Source organism: Sus scrofa, chromosome 14 (assembly GCF_000003025.6).
Source record: "Sus scrofa isolate TJ Tabasco breed Duroc chromosome 14, Sscrofa11.1, whole genome shotgun sequence".
Taxonomy (NCBI): Eukaryota; Metazoa; Chordata; class Mammalia; order Artiodactyla; family Suidae; genus Sus; species Sus scrofa.
Genome location: NC_010456.5, coordinates 20013981 through 20041164, shown reverse-complemented (window position 1 = coordinate 20041164; position 27184 = coordinate 20013981). Strand labels below are relative to the sequence as shown.

The window sequence follows — 27184 nt, the reverse complement described above, 5'->3', positions numbered from 1 at the left end:
TGCTACTTCATAAGTTCATGTGTCCTCTAAGATCGACTTACTGCCCAGGATAGGAAGTAGCTCCTACCTGTTCTGCTTTCTGCTTCTTGGTGATAAGTAATCTTCAGGGCTGCCTGCTCCCGATTCTTCACCTCTCTCTCAATTAAGTGTTAATGCCTCAGACTTCATAAAAGCACTGTCTATTAACTTTTTTGACCAAAAGCAAAAGAGGAAAACTTTGATAACTGCACTAGAAACTAGGGTTGTCGTACAGATTTATTCATGGGGTTCTGAAGTTTGGGATTGAAAGTCTATATTGACCATTTTATGTGCATTCTATCTCCATTGCCTGTGCTTTCATGAAGATTCTGTGTACAGCTAGGCAATCCTTAAATTATTAGTTTTGGTTTTTAAAAAGATTAGACTCTCGAGGGGCCTTGGTCAAAGACATTTTGCTTCTCTCTTGGTGTGGTGGATCAGCCCCCTGCTCCCCTCTCTGCTCCCCCCTTATTTTTTTGGTGGGGGGGTGCTGCACCCACAGCACATAGAGGTTCCCAGGCTAGGGGTCTAATCGGAACTACAGCTGCCAGCCTACACCACAGCCACAGCCACACCAGATCCAAGCTGAGTCTGAGACCTACACTACAGCTCATAGCAACACCGGATCCTTTACCCAGTGAGCGAGGCCTGGGATCAAACCTGCGTCCTCATGGTTACTAGTCAGATTCGTTTCTGCTGAGCCATGACAGGAACTTCCTCTGCCTCTTTTAACCAGAGCCGCTCCACTGCTATCTTGGGTCTGGGTGGGGGAAGGACACTGCACTGTTAGTGACCACAATGCTCGCTCCGGCAGAGGATGGCTGCAGGGGGGTTGAATTACCTTTACCTACAAAGTGCTTTTTGCAAACACAGAATCAGGCTGCCCGCTTTGCTCTGCTCCTGTCAACAGAAAGGATTTAGCTGTGGACCTAGCTTCTCTTTTCTTTTCCTTTTAATTTTAACGGCAACCTTCTGTTGATCCTTTCTAGGCGCCTCCTTGGTATTATAACAAAAAAAGACATCCTCCGTCATATGGCCCAGACGGCAAACCAAGACCCCGCGTCAATAATGTTCAACTGAGCCCCGAGGCGGAGGAGGAGGAGGAGGCTGAGGAGGAGGCCTGCCTGCTGACCAGCACAGCTCCTTAACCCCGGGGGGTCACCGGCTCTCTTCTCCCTCAGGGAAAAGGAAATTTAAAAGCTGGGCTTTTGCAGTGTGGTTTGCAAAGAATGCTGGTGGAATGGAGGAGTTGTTGGGGAGGGAAAGGAGAGAGAGAATGAAACGAGGGAGGCAGCGGTCATCTCAGCCTGCGATGGATGCAGTGGCCTGGACGGGCCTGGCCTCGCCTCCAGCAGCGGACCTGCGCCGCCGCCGGGCCCTGTGTCCGGAGGATTCCTCTGCATCGAGCCATCTCTAAGACTGCAAGGTCTTGCCCTTTTTTTATCAAAACTGTTGTGTTTAACTCATGAATTGTATAGTTAAAGCATTACCTTTCTACATTCCAGATGAGCTTTTGTTCTCCCTCTCTTTATCCCTCTCTCCCCCTCTCCCTCGCTCGCTGTAACAAAGCCTCTTTAAGTTGTGCACCTTTGGAAGCAGGCCTTTCTCATATTGAGATGTGCTGTGGTTTGACTGAGGTTGCATCACAGGAGGGAGTGTTTCCTGTGCCCTGAGCCGTGTAGTTGTGGTGTCATGAGGTGCATGGAGCAGTCACATGCACCAGCGCAAGGTTGGGGATGGAAATCGCTCACCTGTGCACCGAGGTTCAGAATCAACTGAAATGTTTTGCCTTTTTTTTTTTTTTTTCTTTTTCCCGCTCTGACTTCATGGATAATGTGACCTGGTCTTATGCAAATTTTCTATTTCTAAAACTGCTATGATACACAAGTACTGTTGAGCGTAAGGAAACAGATGCTGCTGCTTTGACAGTAAAGAGAAGGAATACTCTGTTTAGCTGTACCTGGTTTGAACTGCATGTTTAAACACTGGAATTTTCTTTTTCTTGAAATTAGATCAGTCTTTTTTTTTTCTCCCTCAAGGTATTTTACTGCTGACACTGAAGAAGAAATGTAATTCATAACTTGCACTAAATGTATATTTCTTTCTTAAAAATTTACCATTCTTATTTATATTTTTATGGATTAAAATTTATAAAATACAGATCAGTTAATATCGCACTTAAATAATTTTACCTTTTTAATGTGATTTTTATAGACTAATTCAGACTAGAGATATGGAGCTAGGAATCAAGTTTACAGTAGGAGCAAGGATTTGAGCTGTGGGTGTGGTTTCTTGTCTGTGATCAGACGGTGCAGAAACGCCTCTGACCTTGCACTGTCGCCCCAGGGGGTCTTCTGACCTGTCCATTCTGACTCATTAACTGGAAAATGGAAACACTACACATCATTTTACAGATTAAAACCAAAAGTTGGTGTTAACCTTAAAAAGAAAAATCAAATGAAAACAATGGCGTTGCGGAGGTGGCAGCTAAAATGTTCTCTGAACTGGCCCTGTGTTCTTGGTCACACCCTGTGTCCTGGGATATTTGAATCCATAGTGCAGTTTTCTGCAGGGTGAGTTGAAAATGTCCTGGGATGAGTTTGGATTTTTTGGTTATGGAAATATCTGTCTTAATCATGGTCTTAATTAATTCACTATTATTGGCAAAGGCAGTTTACTTGAAAGAGTGGCCTAAAAATTCTGGATTATGCATTTTTGGAGGAGGAAAATTGCCTGCAGACAGACATTTTCTGAAACACAACTGGCAGTGAGCTGCTTTTACACCTTGGAAGTGCTTCTTCCCTTCCTAGTTGTTAATAATAATATATCTGTAAGATCTGGGAGGTCACAGATCTTTACCGTCTTGACGATTCATAAGATCATGAAGCCATATTAGAATGATGGTGGAAAGGGGGGGCGGAATCCTTGGCATTTGGCAACGCGTTCTGAGTGTTGCTCTGCCCACAGTTAGTATTTTGTGCCTGTTCCCTGGCGCCTGGAGGCAAGTCCTCACTGAGCGGGGGCTCCTAGGCTCTGCCCTTGACTCTCTCTTCAGGCCTTTTTGCGTCACCTGTCCTGCTGCAGAGGCTGGCATCCTGGGGGACATGGCTTCTCCCGGTGCATCTTCCTGCTGAGACGTGGGAGGCGGTGTGTTCTCTGAGCTCTTGCTGTCTCTGTCGCTCTTTCCACTTTTTCTCCTGCTGCGTCGAGGTGTGTCTGCTTTCCAGCCGCATGGGATGTGCAGGATGTGTGCGGCTGGCTGACCTAGTAGGGCCAGGAGCCGCGTTGGAGTCCCCTTCCTGAGGAGTGCGACGAGAACGGGCACAGGTGTCGGCATCTCCTGATTCAGCTTTGCTTTCCCTTCGTTCATGAAGAATGCTGAGTTCGTTAATCTGTGATGTTGCCTAGAGCTGTATTTATGTTTTTATTTATACTAGTGTAGTAAAGCTGCATATCATTACAGTAAAAGTGGTTACTGTGATGAGTCAATCAGAGAACCTATTAAAACCTGTATGACAACGTGTGGTTTGGCCTTTGATTCCCTCTGTTGTGGCAGAGGGCCCGACACCGTGTCGTGACAGCTGCTCTCACTCTGCTGTCACAAGAAAGAAAACATGAAGTGATTTGCATAATGTTTTTAAGAATTCCTGTGGAGGCGCTCTCTGTTGGCTCCATGGATTAAGGATCTGGTGTTGTCATGCAGAGGCTCAGGTCACTGCTGTAGCTTGGGTTTGATCCCTGGCCTGGGAACTTGCACATGCCCCTGGCGTGGCCAAAAAGGAAATTTTGCGTGGAGCTTTGCTCATAGAATTGCCTGGAAGGTGGTGGCAACGCTTGAACTATCAAGACTCCTGGTGTCCGTGGACCTTCTGTTGCCGCTTTCACTCACTGAGCATCGCATGTGCCCAGCTCTGGTGGGGACACACACACACAGGATGACAGCCTCCCCATTGGTGTGGAGCACACTTGCTGAAATGGCTCCCATGTGCAGTTAGCGCAAGACCCCAGCTGGTGGGGGACAGGAGCAGGGGTGGGGACTTGAGCGTATACCTAGAGATGTGGCTGACCCCGTTACCAGGTGTAGGGACACCTGGCAACAGAGATAGGCCTGCGGTTGCAGGGGCCATGTGACTGGAGGGTAACCAGTGTGAGGCTGGGGTAGGGACTGAGTGATTCTGAGTGAAACATGCAGGTCAAGCTGGTGAGGTGGGACAGTGTGGGTGTGCGGCTTTGGGAACAGCTGGGGTCAGGGTGTTGGGGACCTGAGGCAGTCGAGTGAAGTCAAGAGACTGGTCAGTGGGTGGTCAGGACCTTCGGATGTACAAACAGGACTTGCTGACGGTGGGGTGGGGGTGAGGCTTAAGTTGGGAGTGAAGGGAGCCCTGTCTGAGCTATGTAGTCAGTATTCCAGCCCCCGCGGCCACACATGACATTAGAAGAAGAGGCCAGGTTGCTCCCCCTTGGACTTAATTTGCGATGACAAGGAGAGGCTGGTCTGTCTCTGAGAGGAAACTGTGAGGTCAGGGTACTAGAGGGCCACCTGCTCAGACACTGGGCCTTACGGGCACTGTGACAGGAACAGTTTGGACAGATGGCCTCCAGCCCGGAAGATCTGAGCTGCTGCAGGGCTGTGTGTCCTTGGGACGGTTGCCACTTTTTTCCTTGGCGCACCATTCTGCATTGCATTTGAGAGATTCTATAGAAAAAAACACACTTTCTTCAGCTCCAGGTGTGAGCTTAGCTAAATTTGAGGTGGGTCAGGATTTTGTTAAACTCTGGGTCAAAGTGCTTTACTCATGAAAAGGCCCAGACACAAGATGAGCAGGAAAGCAGGTGGCATTTGGAAGCCATAGTAGCTATTGAATGGGAGAGAAAAGTACCTCTAATCCAGGTTCCAAAGGCCTGTGGCCTCCAGTGTAGAAGGCGAGAGAGGAAGGTGTGTGGGTTGTAAGGGGCTTGCTTCTCAATCACTGACCAGTGCTGTCCTGGGAAGGGCTGCTCTCCCGCAGTTGCTGGGCTTTGAGACTGGGCTACTAGGAAGATGCTCACAACCATGTTCCTACACCAGAGCTGCCAGTCCGGGCTCTGATGCCACTCAGCTTTGTGTAGGAATGGATGAAAACCTGAACTCTTTGGTCTCCTTTTATTCCTTGATAGGAAATCCCATTGAAATCCTTATCATTGATCACAAGATGGCAAACTAAAAAAAGAACACATTTGAGGCTGTTGACTCAACAAATAGCAAAGTTAAAGGAATCTAGAATTTCTAGCTAAGCCAGTTGTTTTAATGAAAGATAACTTGAATAAATGTGTTAACTATTTCTAAATACTGCCACTTTGGGGGGGGGGGTCTTCTTAGGGCCACACCCACAGAATATGGAAATTCTCAGGCTGGGGGTCAAATTGGAGCTGCAGCTGCTGGCCTACGCAACAGCCACAGCAATGCCGGATCTGAGCCGCGTCTGCATCCTACACCACAGCTCTCAGCAATGCTGGATCCCTGACCCCCTGAGCAAGGGCAGCGATCAAACCAACATCCTCATGGCTTCTAGTTGGCTTTGTTTCCACTGTGCCACCATGGGAACTCCAGTGTAGATACTTGGTATGTAACAAAGCCATATACATTCAGGACCTTGTGTAACTGAGAGGGACCTACTCCTGATGTCATGTCCTTATGATGCTCACAGTCTGAGCAGGAGTTAAGACATGGACCCATATTGAAAATCCTGACCAAGTGTGTCCTCACCTTTCGTCATAAAGGTAAGTACCTCCCACCTGCTTTAAGGAGGCAGGTCAGGTCAGTCTTCCACAAAATGGGGTAAACTAGGTGACCTGAGGGCTTTTCGACCTCCAGCCTCCCTCCTATGAGGGAAACACTGCTAATGGGCTTTTTGGCCCCGTCCACAGTTTGCACTGCACAGTTGGCTCTGAGCTTTAAGGTGCAGGATTTTTTTTTGTCAGGTTTAGGAAGGATCTGCATCTGGTAAAACACAGCTACCCACAGAACTGGAAATCCAATGGAAAACTAAAGTCCAAACCTGTGGTAGGTTGGTTATACACCCGACTGACACACACCAGGCTACACTGAGTGCCGAGTATGGGCAGAGCCAGCAGAGTGCTACCTCCAGGGAGGGGCCCAGGCTCGTGCTCTGAGCACACCCCTGCCTTCTGATCACTGTCTCGGAAAGAAATTCCTTGTCTCCCTTATGAATCATGCATCAGGGCTCCGGGCGGAGAAGACAGGGGGCTCGTCCTCAGGCATCCGTGATGACTCCTGTGACACTGTAGAGGACAGCAGTGGTTGTGGTCCGCATGGCACTAAGGTGGCACCACACAGGGTCCAATTGTGTGTGAGAGAAAGCAAGCCGGGCCAGGGGAGCTTTGTAAGAGGTTTTAGTAAGTGTTTCCGTCAGTTTATTTTCAGTATCCCTTAAAAAAACAAGTTCCACACGAATGCTTCCAGTCCTGGGCACCAGAGAGGTGCCCTCGCTTACACTGCAAGCTGGTCCACATCCTCTCTCCTCCTGTCTGCCAGGTGACCCTCGATAATTTCTGCAAAGAGATTCCTCTTCAGCAGATTATATGCAAGAGGTAAAAGCTGGCCAGCAACTTTATGAAAATACTGAAAAAGAGAAGATTAGGCAGAGAATATTCTGAAAAAGCCCCAGTTTAACAAAGTGTAGCTCTCTCTGCCACTTTGCCCCTCCCAGTGGGGAGTCTGGAGGCGGCCCCACCCTGGAGCCTGTGGGCTAATGGCTTCCCTGTTCTGGGACGGTCACTCAGAGACCTCTTCCCTTCTCTTCAGTGTATCCCCACCAGTTATGACTTTCATCATTTTCATCATCATTTTTGTTTAGCTGATGCTGTAAGCCCCCCAAATGCGAGTCACACTCACTCATGCCCTTTGCCCGCCAGGTCCCCCTGCCACATAAGCCTGAGGTTCGTCGTGGGACCCAGACTCCTGCTATTGTGGAAACACTGAGGGAAGCGCAGCACGTCTACTGCAAACCTGTGTGTAAACCTTTCCTAATGTTCTTAGATGCTGTTTGGTTCTGATGACGGTCACTTTTCTCTGAAGCTGGCTCACGCTTTCCGGCAGGTCAACCTCTATCCTGAGGGGTCAGTGACCCTTTCTGGCTGTTAACCATTTTGATTATTTCTACTGATAACCCTCTATGAGGAAGGCAGGCCCCAAAGAGGCTCCCCCAACAGTGGCATTAGCCTGACCCCTAACTTAGTGGCAATGCAAAGGCTCAGGACACACGACCTGAGTGAAGCATAGGGGTGGGGGTGGGGGGGTCTCACTCACGTGGGAACCGTGACAGAAAAGGTCCGTCCCCAGCTCAAGCCCCATCCCGTAATCGCACTCATCGTTAGCAAACTGCACGTAAGTCATCATCTCCTGAATGGGCGCGAAAGCTTTCAGTCTCTCATCGTCACCAGGGGCCTCAGCGATGGTCTTACAGATTCTCCGGAGGTTGGCTGCAAGGAAGCACGGGATGACCTGTAACCTAGCTTCTTCCTCCTGCCCTTGTCCCAATGCCCTGGAGGCCTCCTTGGGGGGCACTGTCATTTACTATGGCAATTTTAGCGTTTCTGTACTTAAGATTCAAGCTTAAACATGGCTTAAACAAAAAATATGTCTTGTATTAGCCAAGAGTGACAGTCTGGACGGGTCCTCATGAGTCAACCAAGTTCCCCAGGGATGTTCCCTGGGCTAGCCTGGGTCCGAGGACCGTGGCCAAACCCAGCCCACCTCTGTTTTTACTGCCCTCAAGCTAAGAATGTTTTCCCATTTTTAAATGGTTGAGAAAAACAAAAGCAATATGGGACCCAGAGTACATGGAGGCCCACCCCAGGCTCATCCATACTCGGAGCTGCATTTAAAACAAATTGCAGAGAGACAATAAAGCTTGCTCTTTTTGCCCTGTCTTACCTTACTTAAAATAAAGATAATAAAGATACAAGAAATCACTGTAGAATTAAACCTTTAGCAGCACTTCTACCAAAGTGGGGGCAAGTACAGCCACAGCAAAGTAATTTGAGGTAAGAACAGAAAGAAAATCACTGACATTTATCTAAATAAAAACAAGTACTTGTACGTTTCAGTGTATTCTCACTATTTTTGGATGAGATAAGAAGGAAGGTACTGGATGGGATCTAATCTGACTTCCTGTTTGACAAACTGGCATCAAGGGTGATGTGGAGTGGCTGTTACAGAGCCATCAATCACATGTATAAACTGCTCAGTCAATGGCAGCTTACTGGCCAGACCAAAAGGTTATGTATACAGAGCTTCAGGGTTGGGGTTGGGGGAGACCAGAGAGGGACTTGCTGAGCACTGTGACTCATCAGACTCCCAGTCACTTTCACCTCCTGGCAAATAGCACAGGCAAGAGTGTATACTGGATCCTTAACTGTATCTTGTTACCACTTCTTATTCAAAAATAATTCAACTACGGAGAGCTCTAGCGTCTAGAATGTTAGAAAAAGGGAGAAGTAGATAAAAATGACCTTGGATGTAAAACTTAGAACTGCAGCAGAAGGGGGAAAGGGCTTTACTCCCAGGTACCACATTTATGCCCAGTTTTACAGCCCTGACGGCCCAGAGGCCGTGGTCCCTGTGACAACATGCTCCTCTCCCATATGAGGCGAGGACGCTGCTCCTCACAGCTGTGGGGGACGAGTGCAGAAGGGTGGAGGGGACTGGGGACCAGCAGACCCCGCCCCGCTTTACCCCAGACTGTGTGCTCCACGCCTCTGGCCTCGGAGGACATGGCACACAGATCAGCTGGTCCAACACCTGCAATGCGGGCTGCACGTGAAACCTTTTTCTAGTGTCCATATTAAAGAAACATGGAATTACTTTTAGGCTATCAAACCCAACATATCCAAAACAGTATCATTTCCACATATAATAAATATGACTGGCTGCTGTTTTTACATTTAAACAAATTAAGAATCAAGCTTGGCTGCTGGAAAAGTCCCACATGGCTCTGTGGCCACCACACTGTCCAGCTGAGTCCTCTGCACAGCAGGGCTGCAGCCAGGGCTGCTAGTTCTGTCCTAAAACTCAGAGGGTGCACCATTCACATGCTGGACAGCACCACCTGGGTCTCCCTGAAAGGAGTCTGATTTTGGTTTCCCTCTAATTTTTATCCCCTTGGAACAGGATAACAAGAAATACCACCTGGGAGTTGAGAGCATGAAGGGGTCAGAGCCTGGCTGGGGTTGGGGGGGTGTTAAGAAGCCATTTCATCATTTTTTCAGCAGCAATAATTAGATGCTGTGTATGTACACTCCACCTTAGAGTGTTTATGCTTACACATCAGGTAATTCAGGATCTTCAGCTTCTAAAAGCTAAAGAGACTTACATACAGATGAAAAGTTTTCACAACTGATTAGACAAATGCACACTATTTCAGTAATTACTATATTGTGATTGGACTATACTGTCAAAGGTTCTGAACAGTTCAGAAAAAGGCACCTAGACAATTAGGTTAACATTCTCTAAACGTGTAAAATACTCTATTTTGAACACTATTAGACAAGCACTGTGCTAAGGACTTTCGACACTCATTCACACCCCTAAACACCCCTAGGAATGGTATTCCCCATTCCTAACATCTTACATGGTTCAATAGGGTTAAATAATCTGTGATGGCTACATAGCTGCAAACCCAGTTTAAGTTCTGCCTCACTGCCCCAGGATCTGACTGTGTCATCACTAATGTACGTTACCATCCCCAAAGGCACATGTTTTCACCTACTGCTCAACCTAAGGGAACCTTCCCCCACATTCTCTCTCTCACACATACACACAAAGTACATTACCATCTGTTTCTGGGAGCTCTCTGTATCCAACATCATTTTTATCTACTGGAACAACCAAGCCTGCGCCATGAAAGGTCTTTGTCACAACCTACATAAAAGAAAAAGAACAAAAATTTAATCGTGGCAAATAGAAAAAAACAAGAAAACCCCTCCCCAAACCAAACACACAAACCCCCAAGACTTACGTCAAAATAAAACCATTCAGTGCCCTTTCAGTAAATTTGGATCCCAAGGCAAGTTTAATCTTTTCTAAAATCAGCTAGAAGTCAAGCACATGACAGCATGTGATCTCGGGGGAGGATGCCTGAGCCCCCCATTCCAGGAGGTGCAGGCTCCATTCCAGTCACGGCCAAGGAGGGCCCTTCTAGGCAGAAAGCCTGAGGAACTGGGCCAGAAGGAGATGGAATCGATGTTGTCAGCAGGAAAACCTAGAAGACAGAACTCCTCTCTGTGTTCTGAAATTCAGGCCCTGTTTTTTCCTGGAAGATTCAGGCTTGTCAGCAAACTTCCCAAAAGTAGGGAGGTTGTGGTTTTGTGGTGCCCTTTATGGAGGCAAATAACATGCAGGGAGCTTTTGTGAACTTAATTTTCAAAGGCAAACAGGCCCAGCCACAACTCCCAACATAACCTGGCCAGTCTGCTTTTTCTCTTACACTAGTGGATTATTCTCCATCTTTCCTTAACAGACCACCTGCCTCCAGCGTCTCAGTGAGGCCCAGCGATGTTCCAAGAGCAGGACAGTGTTAAAGCTTCGAACCCTGGTCCCTGGACCCACTCCCTTACCCTCTCCCGTCCTCTACCATCTCTTATAAGTTCCCAAACAAGAGCTCACCACGTGGGGAAATCAAAAAAAAAAAAAAAGTCACTGTTAAGTTGTATCTCACTCCTGATAGCCAAATCACTTGCAGCTAGACTTCAGAATTAAGCGTAAAAATAAACCACAAAACAAGAAAAGGCAAATATTTTTTAAAATTTTGGGTTGAAGAACAAAGACTTACAGAACGGAATGCATTAAAAAAAAGTAAAAAGGACAAAATTAAGACACATTAACTGATGAGAAACATCTGCAGTATATATACCTAAGAAAATTAATAAAGATTAATATCTTTATAAAGCAAGTTTACAAATAATGGAAAAGACTAATACCCAAATTAAAACACAAGTAATTCTAACCTGAAAGAAAAATGGGCAAAGTTCCCATAGTTTACAGAAGAAATGCAAATGGCCAGCAGATAAATGAAAACTACTTTATGTCTGTTATATTCAGAGAAATGCTGATGGAATCAATGCTGATTCACTCCATCAGGATGGAAAAGAGGCAAGGGACAGGCAGGGCCGGCCCTGGCAAGGACACGTGGAAAGGGATGTGCAGTCTCTGCAGGTGCATGTGCCGACTAGGCTAACTCTGGGAAGTTCTGCAAACAAATACAGACACTTTTAACTTTTTAAAAATACTTTTATAAACTTAAAAAAAAAACACATTTTTGACTTGGTAATACTAAGTCTAGGAAATTCTTCTAAGGAAATAACTGAGTAAGAGTTCAAATATAGGGATTAAAGGTTATTTATGGCAGGCAGTCTGTACCTGTGAAGCATTTTAAGCAGCCTAAACTTCAAACATAAGCACAGCATTCTGCAGGTCCTCAAGATTATGAGGTAGACCTTCAGTTTAGCAATATGAAGTGATAATTATAAAAGAGTATTGATAATGAAAAAAAGAAAACAGCGATATAGTTACTAACTTCTCCCTGACACCCAGCAGAAACCATGGTATGTATGTATTTTCACTGACGATTACTGGTACTCATTGTCCATAAAGAGGTATTAATTACTAGTAAAGCATCAGAATCCTCATCTTATTACGAGGAGTAAGATTACCAATTAGGGTGGGTGAAGGTCATCAGAACCAGAAGTAGATAGAATGATGGACCCTCATTTTACAGCAACATTAAATCAATGTTCATTTAAAAAGAGAAATTTAAGTACAAAGCAAGGTAAAGTGGCACAGAGCCAATGAGCAAGACAGGGTGGGAAGGATGCTAAATAGGATGTCTGTGAACCGAGGCCTCAGATCTGTCCTGACTCAGACATAGAACAAAGCCTCTGCAAAGCTATGCTGCTTGCCCGTTGGCTGCCACGGTGCTGAGAGGGACAGCCAGAACTGAGCCCTGATTCTTGGCGTACCAGAGCACTCCATGCACTGGAATCCGTGTGTTCACACGTGAGGACGGTCACCAACTTACATACTACTGGAACTGAAGTTTTTTTCAGGACTAGAAAAATATTAAATGAAGAGCTCATGATAACAGTAGTAAAAGAAGAAACTTAGAAAAGGATCTGGAAGCATAATCACCAACCTGTTGTCTTTGTGAAGATAAAAATCACTTATTTATGCTTTCACCAGTTTTTTTTTTGGGGGGGGTGTGTCTTTTAGGGCCGCACCTGCAGCATATGTAAGTTTCCAGGCCAGGAGTCAAGTCGAAACTGTAGCTGCTGGTGTACATCACAGCCACAGCAATGCCCAGATCTAAGCCGTGTCTGCGACCTCTGTGCTGTGAGCACAGCCCACAGCAATGCTGGATTCTTAACCCACTGAGCAGGACAGGCATCAAACCCACCTCTTCACGGATACTGGTTGGGCTTGTTACTGATGAAGCACAACGGGAACTCCCTTTACCAGCTATTTTTGTAAAAAGAACAAATACTTAAACCTTGGTGGGGGGAGAGGACCAAGACAAACACTCCTATGAAATGCAAACCCCAATCATATCTAATTTATAGTTATGGAGAAGAACAAAATCTCATTTGCAATAAACTATAGTTGATGGTAGAAAAATAAGGGTCTGGTGAAAGAATGTGCTGGCAGTTGTTCTGTTCACAGAAGGTTTATCTTAAGACAAAGGAGGACACATCACAACAGGGTGAGAAATGGGCCCCTCCTTTCATTCTACAAGGTGGGAGAGGCTCCCTGTGAAATCTAGAAAGGGAAAGGGGGATATGAAGTCTTAGAGTAACTTAAAAATGTTCTATTCCAATGAGTTTTGTTCAAATGTACAATTTTAAAGACTACTTCTGGTCTCTGGAATTCTCTAGAATTCTATTTTTTTTTTTTTTTTTTTGTCTTTTTGCTATTTCTTGGGCCGCTCCCATGGCTTATGGAGGTTCCCAGGCTAGGGGTCTAATCAGAGCTGCAGCCACCAGCCTACGCCAGAGCCACAGCAACGCTGGATCCAAGCCGCGTCTGCAACCTACACCACAGCTCACGGCAACGCCGGATCGTTAACCCACTGAGCAAGGGCAGGGACCGAACCCGCAACCTCATGGTTCCTATTCGGATTCGTTAACCACTGCGCGACAAAGGGAACTCCTAGAATTCTAAAATAAGAATTGGTAATACTGCAATTTAGTGACTAAAATGTATCAGAACATTACCCCTGCAGCTCAGTCAAGATCAGAAAAGGAATTGTAACTAAGCTAAAGTACTCAGTCACTAGTTCTAATTCCTTCAGGATTAACTAGAACTTCGTTTGGCCTGGAACATCCAATGGATGATGCTCGGTATCCCTCCTCCCCAGGGTCAAGGACGAGCTCCTGGAGAATTCTCATGTGCCCCAAAGCAGAATTTTCCTAAGCTTCTTATTTGCCTACTCTTACAATTTTAAGTGAAAAGCCCAAAAGGTGCAAAACCCAGAAGTATTTGCTGTTTACAAAACTCCACTCCTGGTGCAGATATTAGAGGAGACCCAAAAGGAAACGATGCAGTAACAGCAGACTCCTCAGACAGCACCTCCGGGAGAAATCTGCATGCCTCAGTCCCACAAGGTGCTAATGGAGGGCGCTCTAAGGCAGACCTCTACTTCTCCACCCCAGAACACCCTGCGCGAAGTCAAGAGACCTTAGCCATAAATTAGCCATAAAAAAAGAAACCTAAGTCACCAAGACGTGCAAAGCTTTTCCTCCTCTATGAAATGAGTACCTGGTAAACCAAGATTCAGGAGTGTGCAGGACTGGCCTGGGTTCCACAAGCCCAGTCAAGGTGCCACGTCACATGACCCAGCCCTGCTGACGACCTGCAGGCCTCCCAGTCCAGGTGCCTACAGCCCCCGGGGGCCCCGTAGGCAGGTCCAGCTCTCCTTAGGACAGGGCAGGAGGGGAGAAGAGAAGGTGCAGCTGGGAAAGAACCCAGAGAGGAAAACAGAGACCAACAGACTGTCGTACTTTCTTATCTCTCTGTTTCATCTTTGCAGTTCTCTGCTCCAGCGAGAACCCCAGTTCTCTGGCTGCTTCTGTGAGTTTCTCATCTATGTTTTTCAAGAGACTAATTTTCTTTTTATCTGTTACTTCTTTCAGTTTTTTCATCAAAAATAATCTGAAAAAGAAGTAAAACCCATCATTAGTATGCAGGCACACAGATCTTGGGAAGGAAAAGGGAGCCGAGTTAGAGCCATCCAACTCCATGCAAGGAAAAGACTGAAGAATCGCCACCCACAGCCTCTCAGGTCCCTAACAGTCTTCGAACAAGAGAAACACAGTATTAATAAAGAGCCACCAGTCACATAAAGAGCAAACAAGATGTGTGTGTATTACCTCTGTAATATCTACAATAAAGATGGGAGATTATTTAAAACGCTGAGGTGAAGCTAAGTTTATGTTGCATTGCTTGATGGTAAGACAAAGTGTACTGCTTTGTAGTCTGATATAACAGAAGAGTATGGAGATACCAAAAAGCATTTTCAATTTTTAAAGACCTAGAAGACAATTTAAAGGAGAAGATTTTTTTAAATGTGACCTTCAAATCTATGTTAAGATAAATTTTTTTTTTTTTTTTTTTTTTGTCTTTTTGCTATTTCTTGGGCCGCTCCTGCGGCATATGGAGGTTCCCAGGCTAGGGGTCGAATCAGAGCTGTAGCCACCGGCCTACACCAGAGCCACAGCAACGCGGGATCCGAGCCACGTCTGCAGCCTGCACCACAGCTCACGGCAACGCCGGATCGTTAACCCACTGAGCAAGGGCAGGGACCGAACCCGCAACCTCATGGTTCCTAGTCGGATTCGTTAACCACTGCGCCACGACGGGAACTCCAAGATAAATTTTTAAAATATAAAAGGAGGACTTCCCGTCGTGGCGCAGTGGTTAACGAATCCGACTGGGAACCATGAGGTTGCGGGTTCGGTCCCTGCCCTTGCTCAGTGGGTTAACGATCCGGCGTTGCCGTGAGCTGTGGTGTAGGTTGCAGACGCGGCTTGGATCCTGCGTTGCTGTGGCTCTGGTGTAGGCCAGGGGCTACAGCTCCAATTCGACCCCTAGCCTGGGAACCTCCATATGCCACGGGAGTGGCCCAAGAAATAGCAAAAAAATAAAATAAAATAAAAAAAGGAAAGCAAAACTACTTTACAAGGTGATACACAGCCACAGTCACAGCCATGGCAAAGCCAGATCCTTATCACATGGAGCCACAATGGGAACTCCTCCAAAACAATCTTAAAGGTATGTGAATAGTTAATATATTAATGCCAGTTACAGAAATAATAAAGACTTTTGCCAGCAGAGCAGAAGGTCAAGAGTAAAATGTAGAGCTGAAAACAGTGCCCAGCTGGTCACAAGTCAGGCCCCTTCCCACACCACTAACAGGCTCCCGGGAGGAAGATCTCTCCCTCCCACTATAAGGCACGAGAGTCTGCTTTGGGCTGGATGCTGTGGACACTACTGTTATCCCCATTTTATGGAGTGGGAAACTGAAGCACAGAGGACAGCATTAGTGTGCATGGATTAAAGTGCCATTAAAGCCAAGACCACCAAAATCACTGTCCTCTGATTACAACAGTCAGGCTGAACCTCAACTGTGACCTGAGCACCTGTGCATCAAGAGGCTCCTTCACACAGCAAACTGATGATGCCAGGCCTCCTGGGCCCTGCGGCTCATGGCTTTTCGGCATACTGACCACCATCCTCATCTGGGGCCGTGCTGCTCCTTGTCCACACACCTCCCCCTCCTCCAGGAAGCTCCCCGCCCCACTGGAGGCCTGAGAACTGGCCTCCACATTATAGGACTATCTTGGTCCCAGTGCACTAAGCTCTTGTCGCTCAGCTTCAAAGTTCCCCTCCACCACTCTGCTCTGCGGCGCTTCAATTAAGCTGCAGTGTGTACACAGAGATGACCAGAACTTCCTCTGCTCTGTTACATTTAGTCTAGTAGGAGAGTGCAGCCTGGCATGACTCCTGCTGCAATGGTCACTTGGGAAACATCAGTTCACTAAGTTATGCAGATCATCTAAAGACTTAAACTCTTCATTGTATCCGATTTGGTCCATTATATCACAGTATGAAAATGCCACATTCATTCATATTACCACCAATCTCACTGGAAAAGTCTGGATGAAGATGCTGTCAAGCTCACTTTCCCCAACTATACTTTTTGCTTTGGAAATCTTAAATTTTACCACCAGCAAGAAATACAGTCAATTGTTTTCATTGGTCCATTTGAGAAGACATCTATCAAATACTCATGTCAGAATAACCAGTGTTCAAGAGACACACTATTCAGTAAGTGGAAGAAAGGTGAGCTCACCACTCGGTCTCCTGAGACCTCTTCCTCGGGATAAAGCTTAATACAAGTGTGCACAAGGGCCCCCATGTGTTTCCTGTGTCATTACATCTAACGTTATGAAGATGTGTGACTAAGCGCCAGGGATCTGACACCTTTGCTACTCCATCCAGACCTTCTTACAGACACCTGCCTCCTGTCATGCTGTCAACCTGGTCCCACTCCTGGGCCTGTGGAGGTGCCAGCTAGATTTACCCATCACCACCCTTGTGCCATTAGTGTGACATCCTACCATCACCAAGAGTTTGTACCTCACAGGGAGTGGCCAGGCAGCCCTGGGGCCAGCACCCCCGTCTGATAATCTGTTTAGTTAAGGGGTTCCAGCCTGACTACACATCAGAACCTCCTGGGTTCCCATTTAAAGGTTTGGAGTTCCCCATGTGGTTCAGCAGAAACAAATCCGACTAGTAACCATGAGGACAAGGGTTCAATTCCTGGTCTCACTCACTGGGTTAAGGATCCGGCATAACTGCGGCTGTGGTGTAGGCGGGCAGCTATAGCTCCAGTTCAACCCACTAGCCTGGGAACTTCCATATGTCCTGGGTACAGCACTTTAAAAAAAAAAAAAGGAACTTTACTTTGAGCTCATGTTTGAAAAATCACTGCCTACAGCAATACACCCGCCTAACCCCATACAGTGAAAGAGGGGGCAGAGAGCATGGGGGCAGCAGGCAAGACAAATGCTGACTACTAACTGTGTGCCTGCTCCATGACCTGATGCCCTGCTCCACTCACTCGTTCACCAAGTGCTCAATGCTTTAAACAGCTTTTGGGCACTGTACCAAGTAAGTGTTCACTCGAGGTTCAACAAAATGAATGATCATTCATTTAAAATGTTCATTTGAAGTGAATTTTTTTTTTTTTTTTGTCTTTTTGCTATTTCTTGGGCCGCTCCCGCGGCATATGGAGGTTCCCAGGCTAGGGGTCTAATCAGAGCTGTAGCCACAGGCCTACTCCAGAGCCACAGCAACGCGGGATCCGAGCCGCGTCTGCAACCTACACCACAGCTCACGGCAACGCCGGATCGTTAACCCACTGAGCAAGGGCAGGGACCGAACCCGCAACCTCATGGTTCCTAGTCGGATTCGTTAACCACTGCGCCACGACGGGAACTCCTGAAGTGAATTTTTAAAACTTATAAATTAAAATTACCTAGAAGTACAATTCTGGGCTATACTTGGACACACCTGGAAAATGTATTTTTTTAAATTAAAAAGCCATTTATTTTACAACATATGAAAGTTCCTGGGCCAGTGGCTGAATCCGAGCTGAAGCTGAGACCTACGCCATAGCTGGGGCAATGCCAGATCCTTCTAACTCAGTGAGCCAGGCAAGGGATTGAACCCATGCCTCTGCAGTGACCCGAGCCACGGCAATCGGATTCTTAACCTACTATGCCATAACAGGAACTCTTGGGAAGCATATTTTTAAAAAACATTCCTGAGTCCTACTCTAGATGTGCTGAAGTGGAGCTGAGGTGAAGCACTTTTAACCAGGAGCCCAGGAGGTTTCCATGTGCAGTCAGGCTTGAAACTATCACTTGAACAGCAGTAGTCCAAGAGTGGTCTGTGGACCCCAGGGCCCCCCAAGACTCTTAGGAGGCCTGTGAGGTCCACACTACTGCTACAGTGATTTTGGAGAAAAGAAATGACAGAGAAAAAAAAAAAAAATCAATCCTAATTTTGTTGTCCAAAGCTAAGTAATCTGCCTCAGTTTCTCTCTTTATGCACTAGAGGATAAGAAAATGGAATCATTACACGCTATTCTGTTATTTGACCTCTTCACATAACATCAAACACCTTTCCAAATCAACAAATCAATATCCTGGTCAATAGCCAGATCACTCTATGGACATTCTCTATTTACCTAATTTTCTCTATTGCTGGATATGCATGTTTTTTCTAATTTTTCATTTTTATAAATAATCTGTAACATATACAGATATTTGTGTACTCATTTCTTCAGATAAACAGAAATGGAAATTGCTGAATTTAGGGTATAGCACAGTACCTGGCAATGTTAATTATTTGTCAAGAAATCTTTGGGAAAAATACTTAACCTTATTCCAACTGCTCTCTATAAATGTTTTACTAATTAGCACTTCTGTCAGAAAGGTTTCTGATCATCACTAAAAAGGCCTATGAAAACAAAAGCCTAACCATCAGTGGGTACTATCGTTCTTTAATCCTGCTGGCTGATTTTGCCTTTAAAAAATTTTTATTACAATTGATTTACAACGTTTTGCCAATTTCTGCTGTACAGCAAAGTGACAGAGTCATACATGATTTTTTGCCTTTCTTTGGCTACTATTAAATCTTACACAATTTCCCTGGGGATAAAAGTAATTTGTTTAAAACAAATGGTCTGCCTTAAAAGACCTTACTCAGGCTGAAATAGAAATAAATTGTTCTGATTATTTAAGGAAAGTCTCAAAAAATTATACTATGTATGATACTTGAAAAGTATTATAACCTTTCCACCTCTATGTTTGAGATAAATTATTGGAGAATGTAAACATCTTTTTCTGTGAAATAACATTAGGAACTCAAATACTCACTTGCTGGTCTTCATCTAACTTATAAATTTATCACCAGTGTACTTTTATTTTCTTTTTCCTTTTCTGTGTTCTCCAGTAAGCTATAAAAAACACCAGAACCATCTTGGATTATTTTAGATAACAGCCGTATCTTTTTAGTAAGACCAACAGGACTAGTGAAAACTGAGTTGTTTTTTGCATGTCAAGTATTTGTGGAGTGAATGCATGATTTACAGAGCACATACCACAGGGAAGGTGCTGTGCAGGAGACAGACAAGCAGATGAATTACCATTTCCAATAAAGGTGGCACAGATTTAAATTCAACAATGAATGTGAAGAGTGTAAAGAACTATCAATTACAAACAGCAAGCAACACTTGATATCATCATCTCAGAGGCGTCAGAAGAGAAAAAAAGCCTTCTGTGGACATTTCCACGCCCTTCTGATACAGTGGTATGTACAACAGTTCAAGAGGTGTGCTGACAGAATTCTGCTATGGCAAATTTGTGCTCTAAAACTGCTCAAATTGTGCTTGAGAAACTGCAGCTTACTACTTAGGGAATGAAAGTCTTTTTGAAAAAGTAGGGTATTATAAGAGGTCACACAAAACATGATCTACTTATATTTAAATGACTACGATGCTTTCCTCATTTTGTTCCACTGGTCAACTGCACAGCTGTTGCCAATGGCTTTGAATCACGTCTATGGCCCTGGCTCCCTCAGCTGGGATCCAAGCCCCACCAGAGCTGCCACAGCGCCCACTCAATGCTTCAGCTCGGGCTCCAGGCGAGACTGAATTCTTTTAAGCACCAGGGAGAGTAGAGGCCATGCTCCAGTCTCGCCAGTGAGCAGAGGCATCTGACTGGCCTTTAGAAGTGGCTGTGGTGGTCTCAGTGCCCAGTCCCCAACCTCCCAGGGGTTGAGGGGCAGAAGGTGGGAACCCCATTTCTCCCACACAGGTCCTGGAGCCCCAGCTCCCTGACGGAAGCAGAGACAAACCCATCGGGGAGCCAGCCCCACTGCAAGCTCACCAGCCCTCCCGGGTACATGATGACACCTGCTTCACTGCACCAAGTCCTTCTGTTTGAGCCATATAGAGTGTTTAAGATAACTAAAAAACCTTTTCATTTTGGCATTGGGCAGATGGGGGTCAAGATTAAGCAGTATTTTCATTAGGAGAATTAGTTTCATAAAAGGTGTATTGTTTGGTGTAAAGTTGAACTGTGGATAAGTGTCTGCACAAGTCATGGAAATGATCTCTAGACAGCTCCAAGTTTTTGGTTACCCCAGTTCTCCTTAGAGATAGACTTATACAAGAACTGTAAACAACTATCACAAATAGGAGGGGGATTAAAATATTTTCTTACTTGACTGCAGCAAATACGTTATCACCATTTGGAACAATTACACAATTTTTCTTTGCTTCATTTGTACCAACAAACACAGGAAGTTCATCAGGAGAATCCCTGTTTAAGCAAAAGATATTAAAAATTTAGCTGCCCATACTTTTCATTATCAGAAAAGTAGAATTTTATCTCTATAAACAATTTATATCTGCATGTTTCAAAAAACTGCCAATGAATGTGCCAGGGATAAGTTCTTAGTTTCTTACAAATATCACCCTTCCTTGCAAAAAAAGGAGTTCCCTTGTGGTGCAAAAGGTTAAGGATTCAGTATTGTCACTGCTGTGGCATGGAGTCAGTCTCTGACCCAGTAACTTCTACATGCTGAGGGTGCAGCAAAAACAAAAAAAAACAAAAAACAAAAACTATGACAAATCTTATTTACAGAACAAAACTCCAAATTAAGATCCTTAGTACCTAGTTACTTCTATACCTAAATACAAAGAAAGGGGGAATAAAGTCTATCAAAAAAAGAAGGTGTAATTATACATGATCATATTTACCCTTGGTCTACAGTCTGTGGAAAAGAATAAAGAAGGTGGAAAATGAAGAAAGAGGACAGAAAGGATTATAAAACCCTGGCAGTGAAAGGATCCAACTCATGTATCTATTAATCAAATGGTTTACCACTGAGGAAACCAATACAGAGATACCAAGTGACTCAGACAAGGTAACGGTTAAGCCAGAAGCAGATCCATGCACCCCCACTCCCAGCCCTGCATGTGCCCACAGCACCCTGACACCCCCAGGCACATTTGCCCAAGTCCTGATCCCCTCATCTCTGTCAAGACCGCACCTCCACAAGTGGATAAGGAACCCCCCACCACTTCTATTTCTAACATCTTAAGCATCTTGCATTTATCCTAATATTCCTATTAGGTAGGTATAATTAGAGGAAGAGAGGAAACAGAGTCACAAAGTCACAGGAACTAAGGACTGGCACAGGATCACCCAGGTAATGAATAGCAAGACCAGTCTGACTCCAAAGCACATCCTAGTTCTAGGATGCCTGGAAGCACGTGGCTAACTTAAGTCACACCAACTGCTCTGAATCATCTTCCTTGAGCTAAAAAAGCTCATCTGAACCTGAAAAGAAAAGAATATTTACAACCACAGAGGAAAAGCTGGTGAGGTTAGGCCTAATGAGTTCACCCATCCCCAGGTAGGTTAGCAGGTTAGAGAGGCAGGCAGCCCATGTACCCACCCCAGGGGAAAGCGTGCCTTCACCTTGAATGAAGCCGGCGAGCATCTACTTGCAGCGTTAGAGGCACAGCAGCTGTACTTTAGAGACCCTTTACCTGAAATAGCCCATGTGGAATTGGGTTTTACTGTCTCCGATGATAATGGTCTGGAACTCTGGAGGATCATAGTAGAATCGCCAGTGAAGGTTACAATTCAGGCTAGCTGACCTTTTCTTCATTTTATGTTTCCCGGCAAGGATATCATAAGGACCCACTAATCGAAGTCCAAGGCTTAGAGAAAGTGAATCTATAAATTAAGTAAGTTTATTTAGACAGTAGCTTTCAGGAGGCAGCTAAGAAATCATGACTTTCATTTGGAAAATACTTGTAAGCAACTAACTGTCTTAAAAAGGAGTTTCTAAAGTAAAAACTTTAGTTACATGTGAAAATGTTGTAAATACTTAATGGAAAAGAAACCAGAGCAATGAAGAAGTGGCATTTACATGTAGGATTTCCTCTTAACTCTACCACTGATTACATTTCAAACATTCCTGCTGTTTCTCATTTTGGCCAAAACAAGGCTATTTTGCGTTCCTGTGGGTATATCAGAGCTGCAAAGGCTCACCTCGTCTCCTTACTATGTTGCTGTCGGTCTCCAACATCCAGATGAAGGGAGAAGCACATCATTTCACCCCCTTCCTCTCCCTCAGCTGCTTATCAATTTTGACAACCTGGGGGCTCACCCCAGCCCCAGACGAGTCCCTTCACCACTCAAAAGTCTGGCTGTTCAATACAACCAGAGTCACAAGGTCTGTTCACCTGGACACTTGCACAACATCAGGCAGGCCCTATGCTCTCTGAGAGGGAGGTGAGCACTGCAGGCAGGCAGGTGAGCATGGAGAGAGGAAGAAAATTCTTGGGAGAGGTAACCATGTGAAAATAGGCCTGGAGACGTTCTATTTGGAGGGGAAATAATTCAGCTCAGCTGGAGCTTAGGCTAGCATATGCTAATTTTTACAGTAACAAAAAACCTAAAACCACCCATCTCACTAGCCATAAATTACTAAGTTGACAGCCTGGTATATGGTAGTAACACATTTCCCTCCCCCTCCCCCCAAAAGAGGTATTTTAAAGGGAGACCATGCTGTTCTGCAGTCTGATTTGTGGTTCTCCATCCTGTCCTAAAATCTAAATATTTTCCGATAGTATGAAATGTTCCTTTACTATGTCTATTCTACTGTTAATAGGCATTTATTGTTTCTTATCTTCTTCTAAACAACGCTTCAGTGAGCATCTTTGCTAATACATGTTTGTACACATCCACGAATACCTTTAGAAAACTTTTGCTGCACAGGTGAAGCATTTTGATACACTTCCAAAATTCAGTTACCCACCAATACACACTTCTGTCCATAGTACCTGGGGGTGATTCTCCCACCTCAGCTAAAAATTTATACAGTATGAAAGGGTAACAGCGAAAAGTATCTGTTAAACATTATTAGCTTTTTGTCTATCTTTTCAGAGATAATACAGGCACATAGGAAGTATACAGGGGGGTGTGGGTGTGTGTGTGTCCAACTTAAAAATACCAATGGTAGCATATGCTATACACTTTATTCACTTAAAACATTCCAGGAATGATCCTTTGTCATTTCCTCAAAGTCTGCCTCATTCTTTTAAAACTATAAATGTCCACTGAACAGATGTGTAAACAATGAGCATTTAAGCCATTTTCTATTTTTTTGTTCGAATGTCATTAAACATATTTTTGGTCACCTAATCCATAAGTTCCTAGAAGCAGCACTAAGTCCTACAAACTCCTGCAACACAGTAAATTATGTACCCATTTTCCTTCAAATTGTCATGGAAGCATGTTGTGATATACCTTTACTAGTTTAACAGGTGACAGTGACATTATTACAGCATTATTTTATATTTCTCTTATTCAAAACATGTTTGGAAAAGTTCCTTTTCCATGAGCTGTTTAGCCCCTTGGTCCAGTCTGCTGTCTTTTCCATTGGCAGAAGCAGGAGAAACATTCTGGAACAACTCACCAGCTGGCTTTTCAGGATCGAGTTCTTCACAGAACTTCCAGAAGTGATAGAAATCTTCTGGCAGAGAAAGCCTGTAATGACTTTCTACTTCTTTTCGAAGATCGGTGGGGATGTCAGCCTCACAGGACTTACTCTTCTTCACATCCACTGGCTTTTCACACTGAAAATTGGCACACAAAACTCTGTTTCTCCAAAAGTAATTGCAGTAACTTTGCTTAACAACATTGCTCATTTTTGTTCACCTGCATCTGTGAGAGACATGCTTTTTCTCTAAAACTCTATAAATGGTATGACTGAGTAAAATCTGGGGATTGTTTGGAGTAAGGAAAAAAAAGCAAAGAACACTTTATAACATATAGGTGTCAAGAGGTACACACAGCAAGTCTTTAAACACACTTCTCCAAGAGAATGGAAACACAGAAAACAAAACCCCAGAAAGTATAAAAGAAAAAGTAAAGAGCAGAAAAAGAAGAAAGAAAAGGCAGGTCTTGCCTTATTCTGGTAAGCAGGATATCATTATGTCTTTCCTTTAAACAGACTCACACCAGAAACAAATTGTCAGAAATAACTGGAAACAAGGGGACTGACTAGCTAAACAATTATTTCAGAAAAGGTTGTTTTATGCCAGAACTAGGTTACAGACTCACCTCCAACATCTCTGTAATCTAGGTTCATTCTATAAGCATGTGCGGCTTTATAATGCCTATAAAGCCTCGCATACTTATAGATCAATTTCCACAGAGATAAAAATGCCTGGCTGGAGGTTACTTGTCGTCAGTCCTGGAAGCAGCAGTATTCCTTCTGGGGACCTGGGCTCTGTCCCTCCTGTCCTTCCCTCCCTTCTCTATCAGTGCTGGTTAACCTGGTCCCGAACTTCCAAATGCAGCCATTAAAAAAAAAAAAAGTAGAAAATGGACAAATGAATACCTAGTGACAGAGGAATGGTACAGGCCTTTCAACCAATGTAACACTATGCTAAGTGAAAAGCATTAATAATACTGAATGAAGGAAAAAAGTCCCTGAAGATTATATGCAGCATGATAGTTTTTTTATGAAGTTCAAAAAGTATTTTTCAGGCAAATACTCACAGGTGATAAAGCTAGAAAAAGACAAGGGAAAACATACAGTTCGGGGTGGTAGCTACACTAAGCAGGGGTTCCAGGAAGAAGGCAAGGAGAAATGACAGGTGAGGAACATGAAGATTCAGCCTCTTAGGTTCCTGGCTGGGCTTGTTCACAGGTGTGGTTTTCTATTAAACAAACACGGTAAAGAGGACCATGACCACCAATATATTTATTAAGCCAAAGACTATAATGCATCTGTCTGAGGTCATAAAAAAAATGAAATTGAGGAGTTCCCATCAGGGCGCGGCGGAAACGAATCCAACTAGGAACCATGAGGTTGTGGGTTCAATCCCTGGCCTCGCTCAGTGGCTTAAGGATCCAGCATTGCCGTGAGCTGTGGTGTAGATTGCAGACACGGCTCAGATCTGGCATTGCTGTGGCTCTGGCATAGGCTGGCAGCTGTAGCTCCAATCAGACCCCTAGCCTGGGAACCTCTATATGCTGTGGGTGCAGCGCTGAAAAGACAAAAGACTTAAAAAAAAAAAAAAAGAAAGAAAGAAAAGAAATTGAACAAAAACGCCATTGGAATATGGATCCAAAAAGTGATGGGGATACATAATAGTAAAAACAATGACTAACAATAATAATTACTTGTTACGCACTTATTATGGTGCCAGGCCACTGTTCTAAACTCTTTCTATGGCTTAACTCATTTAATCCTCAGAACTACCTCATGAGCTTGATACTGTTACCCACAATCTACAGAAGCAAAAACTGAGGTTAACTTCCCCTAGGTCCGTAACTAGAAAGTGGAAGAATAGAGAGTTAAGCCCAGGTGGGTTGGCTCCCCAGCAGATTCAGCCACTTCATGCTACCTCTCCAGTTCCAAACACAGAACAGGAGGAACTTATCAAGTCCTGATCCATCCTCCCTTCCGTTTTTCTAATTGTCTTTGGTTAGACTTTCAAAGACTGGCTCAAACTTAAGATGTTGAAAAGAAAAGCCTTAATCTACTTTGCTGAAAGACAGTTTTGCTTGATGGTTAGGCTGCTAGGGTTGATTCCTGACTCTTCCCATTTCCACCTCTGTCACCTTGGGCAAGTTACTGAACTTCTCTGTGCCTTTTCTAATCTAGAAAGAAAAGGAATATGTAGTACCTATATCACAGGGTTGTTACAGGCATAAATCATTTGCAAAAATACACAGAACAGTCCTAGCACGTAATACATATCTAAATGCTGGCTATTACTGTTAGCTACAGTATCTTATAGACTTATCTTTATTTCTGATGCTTTATTTCTAACACTAACACTCTGTCAAAGCAGTTCACCACCTCTTAAACGGAGCTAAGTATATTTCAGCTCTGCCTTACCTCACACACTAGTTCAGCATCTCCAAATCCCCAATAACTACAGTTCAGGACGGCTGTCCCCTATCCTTTACCCTGGGTTCCTAAAAAGCGGGGCCAGGGAAGAGAAGCCAGAAGAGAATCCACCAAACGGCTGGTGGACAGCACTCCCGCACCTGCTCATCCCGTCCAGCTGACAAAGTGGCCAGAAGATGTTTTGCAAACTTTTACTTCTTCTCCGCCCGCCTGTCCTCCCTGCACTTGCAGGGGTGACAGAAGGGGTGTGGGTGCGGGGAAACCTGAGCGGACGCCCCAACATCGTCAGAGTCTCCCCGTCCCCAACCCACTCCCTCCAGGCCGAGCTGGCGCCGCATCCCTGCCTTCGAGATCGGCTCCTTACTCCCGGGCGACCTCGGCTCCTTCTACACGCGGCGAGGCGGCCGGACTGCAGGGCTCAAGGGCAGGGGGCTGAGTCAATCTGCCCTGGGGACCCTGACAATGCCAACCCAACCCCCAGGGAGGCCCTCGGGCGGTAACCCGCCTAAAGAGGAAGGTTCAGGGCCTTGTCAACTCGGCCCCCGAGATGTGTGAACCCGCCCCCGGAGGACGCAGAGAGGCAAGACGCCGCTCTCTGCTCCGACCTCGGCGCCTGGTGACCCTCCAGGCCGGGGATAAACGCACCACCCTTGGACCGAGGCCGCCCAGCCTCCGCGCCGTACCTGCGAGCCCTCCCCGCCAGGCCTTCGCTTCCTGCCGCTGCCCACCATTCTGTCCGCCGGGCTGGCGGAAGCCTTCCGTTCAGAGCCCGCGCACCACCCACTACTTCCGGTTCAAGGGCCACCCACCGCCTCCGGGCGCGGCAGTGCGCGCTAATATAAGGAAGGCCCCGCCCCCGCCCCGCCCCCGTGCCCGAGCGGCATCCGAGGCTCCGCCCACCCCTCTTGCCCAGCAGCTGCGCTCTCCGTCTGCGCGTGCGCATCCCGCGGGGCTGACCTGTCAGAGCACCTGTCAGAGCATCTCTGCCGGCGCGGTGGCCCAGGACCTGGACCCTGAGGCGGTCGCCTTCCTCCCGAAGCCTCACTTGGGCGGGGCCGTATTGTTTGTATCGTTTAAAAAATTCATCTTTCAACCTCTTCCCTA

General features: G+C 45.4%; 2 protein-coding genes across 10 annotated transcripts in view; one reads left to right on the top strand and one right to left on the bottom strand.

Moving 5' to 3' along the window:
* The window catches only part of CLCN3 (chloride voltage-gated channel 3), an 89533-nt gene extending 85996 nt beyond the window's left edge, over positions 1–3537 (top strand). For all 5 annotated transcript variants that reach the window (XM_001926134.7, XM_005670487.3, XM_003483404.4 and 2 more), the window contains one exon: positions 1008–3537. In XM_001926134.7, the coding sequence (XP_001926169.5) occupies positions 1008–1098 (91 nt within the window). In that variant the 3' untranslated portion in view covers positions 1099–3537. The remainder of the gene's footprint in view (positions 1–1007) is intronic.
* LOC100158040 (histone PARylation factor 1) lies at positions 3374–26911 on the bottom strand. Of its 5 annotated transcripts, none has more exons than XM_021073226.1 (8): positions 26764–26911; positions 23633–23792; positions 21696–21885; positions 20362–20460; positions 14071–14221; positions 9853–9940; positions 7328–7500; positions 3374–6640 (listed from the first exon to the last, which is right to left on the bottom strand). In XM_021073226.1, exons 1-8 carry the CDS (start codon positions 26809–26811, stop codon positions 6509–6511), a joined length of 1041 nt encoding a protein of 346 aa, XP_020928885.1. In that variant the 5' UTR covers positions 26812–26911; the 3' UTR covers positions 3374–6508. The 5 variants fall into 5 exon arrangements, with proteins under 5 accessions (XP_020928885.1, XP_020928886.1, XP_020928889.1 ...); XM_021073227.1 differs by having other exon boundaries at positions 4076–6570; XM_021073228.1 differs by lacking the exon at positions 26764–26911 and adding an exon at positions 24280–24500 and having other exon boundaries at positions 5148–6640.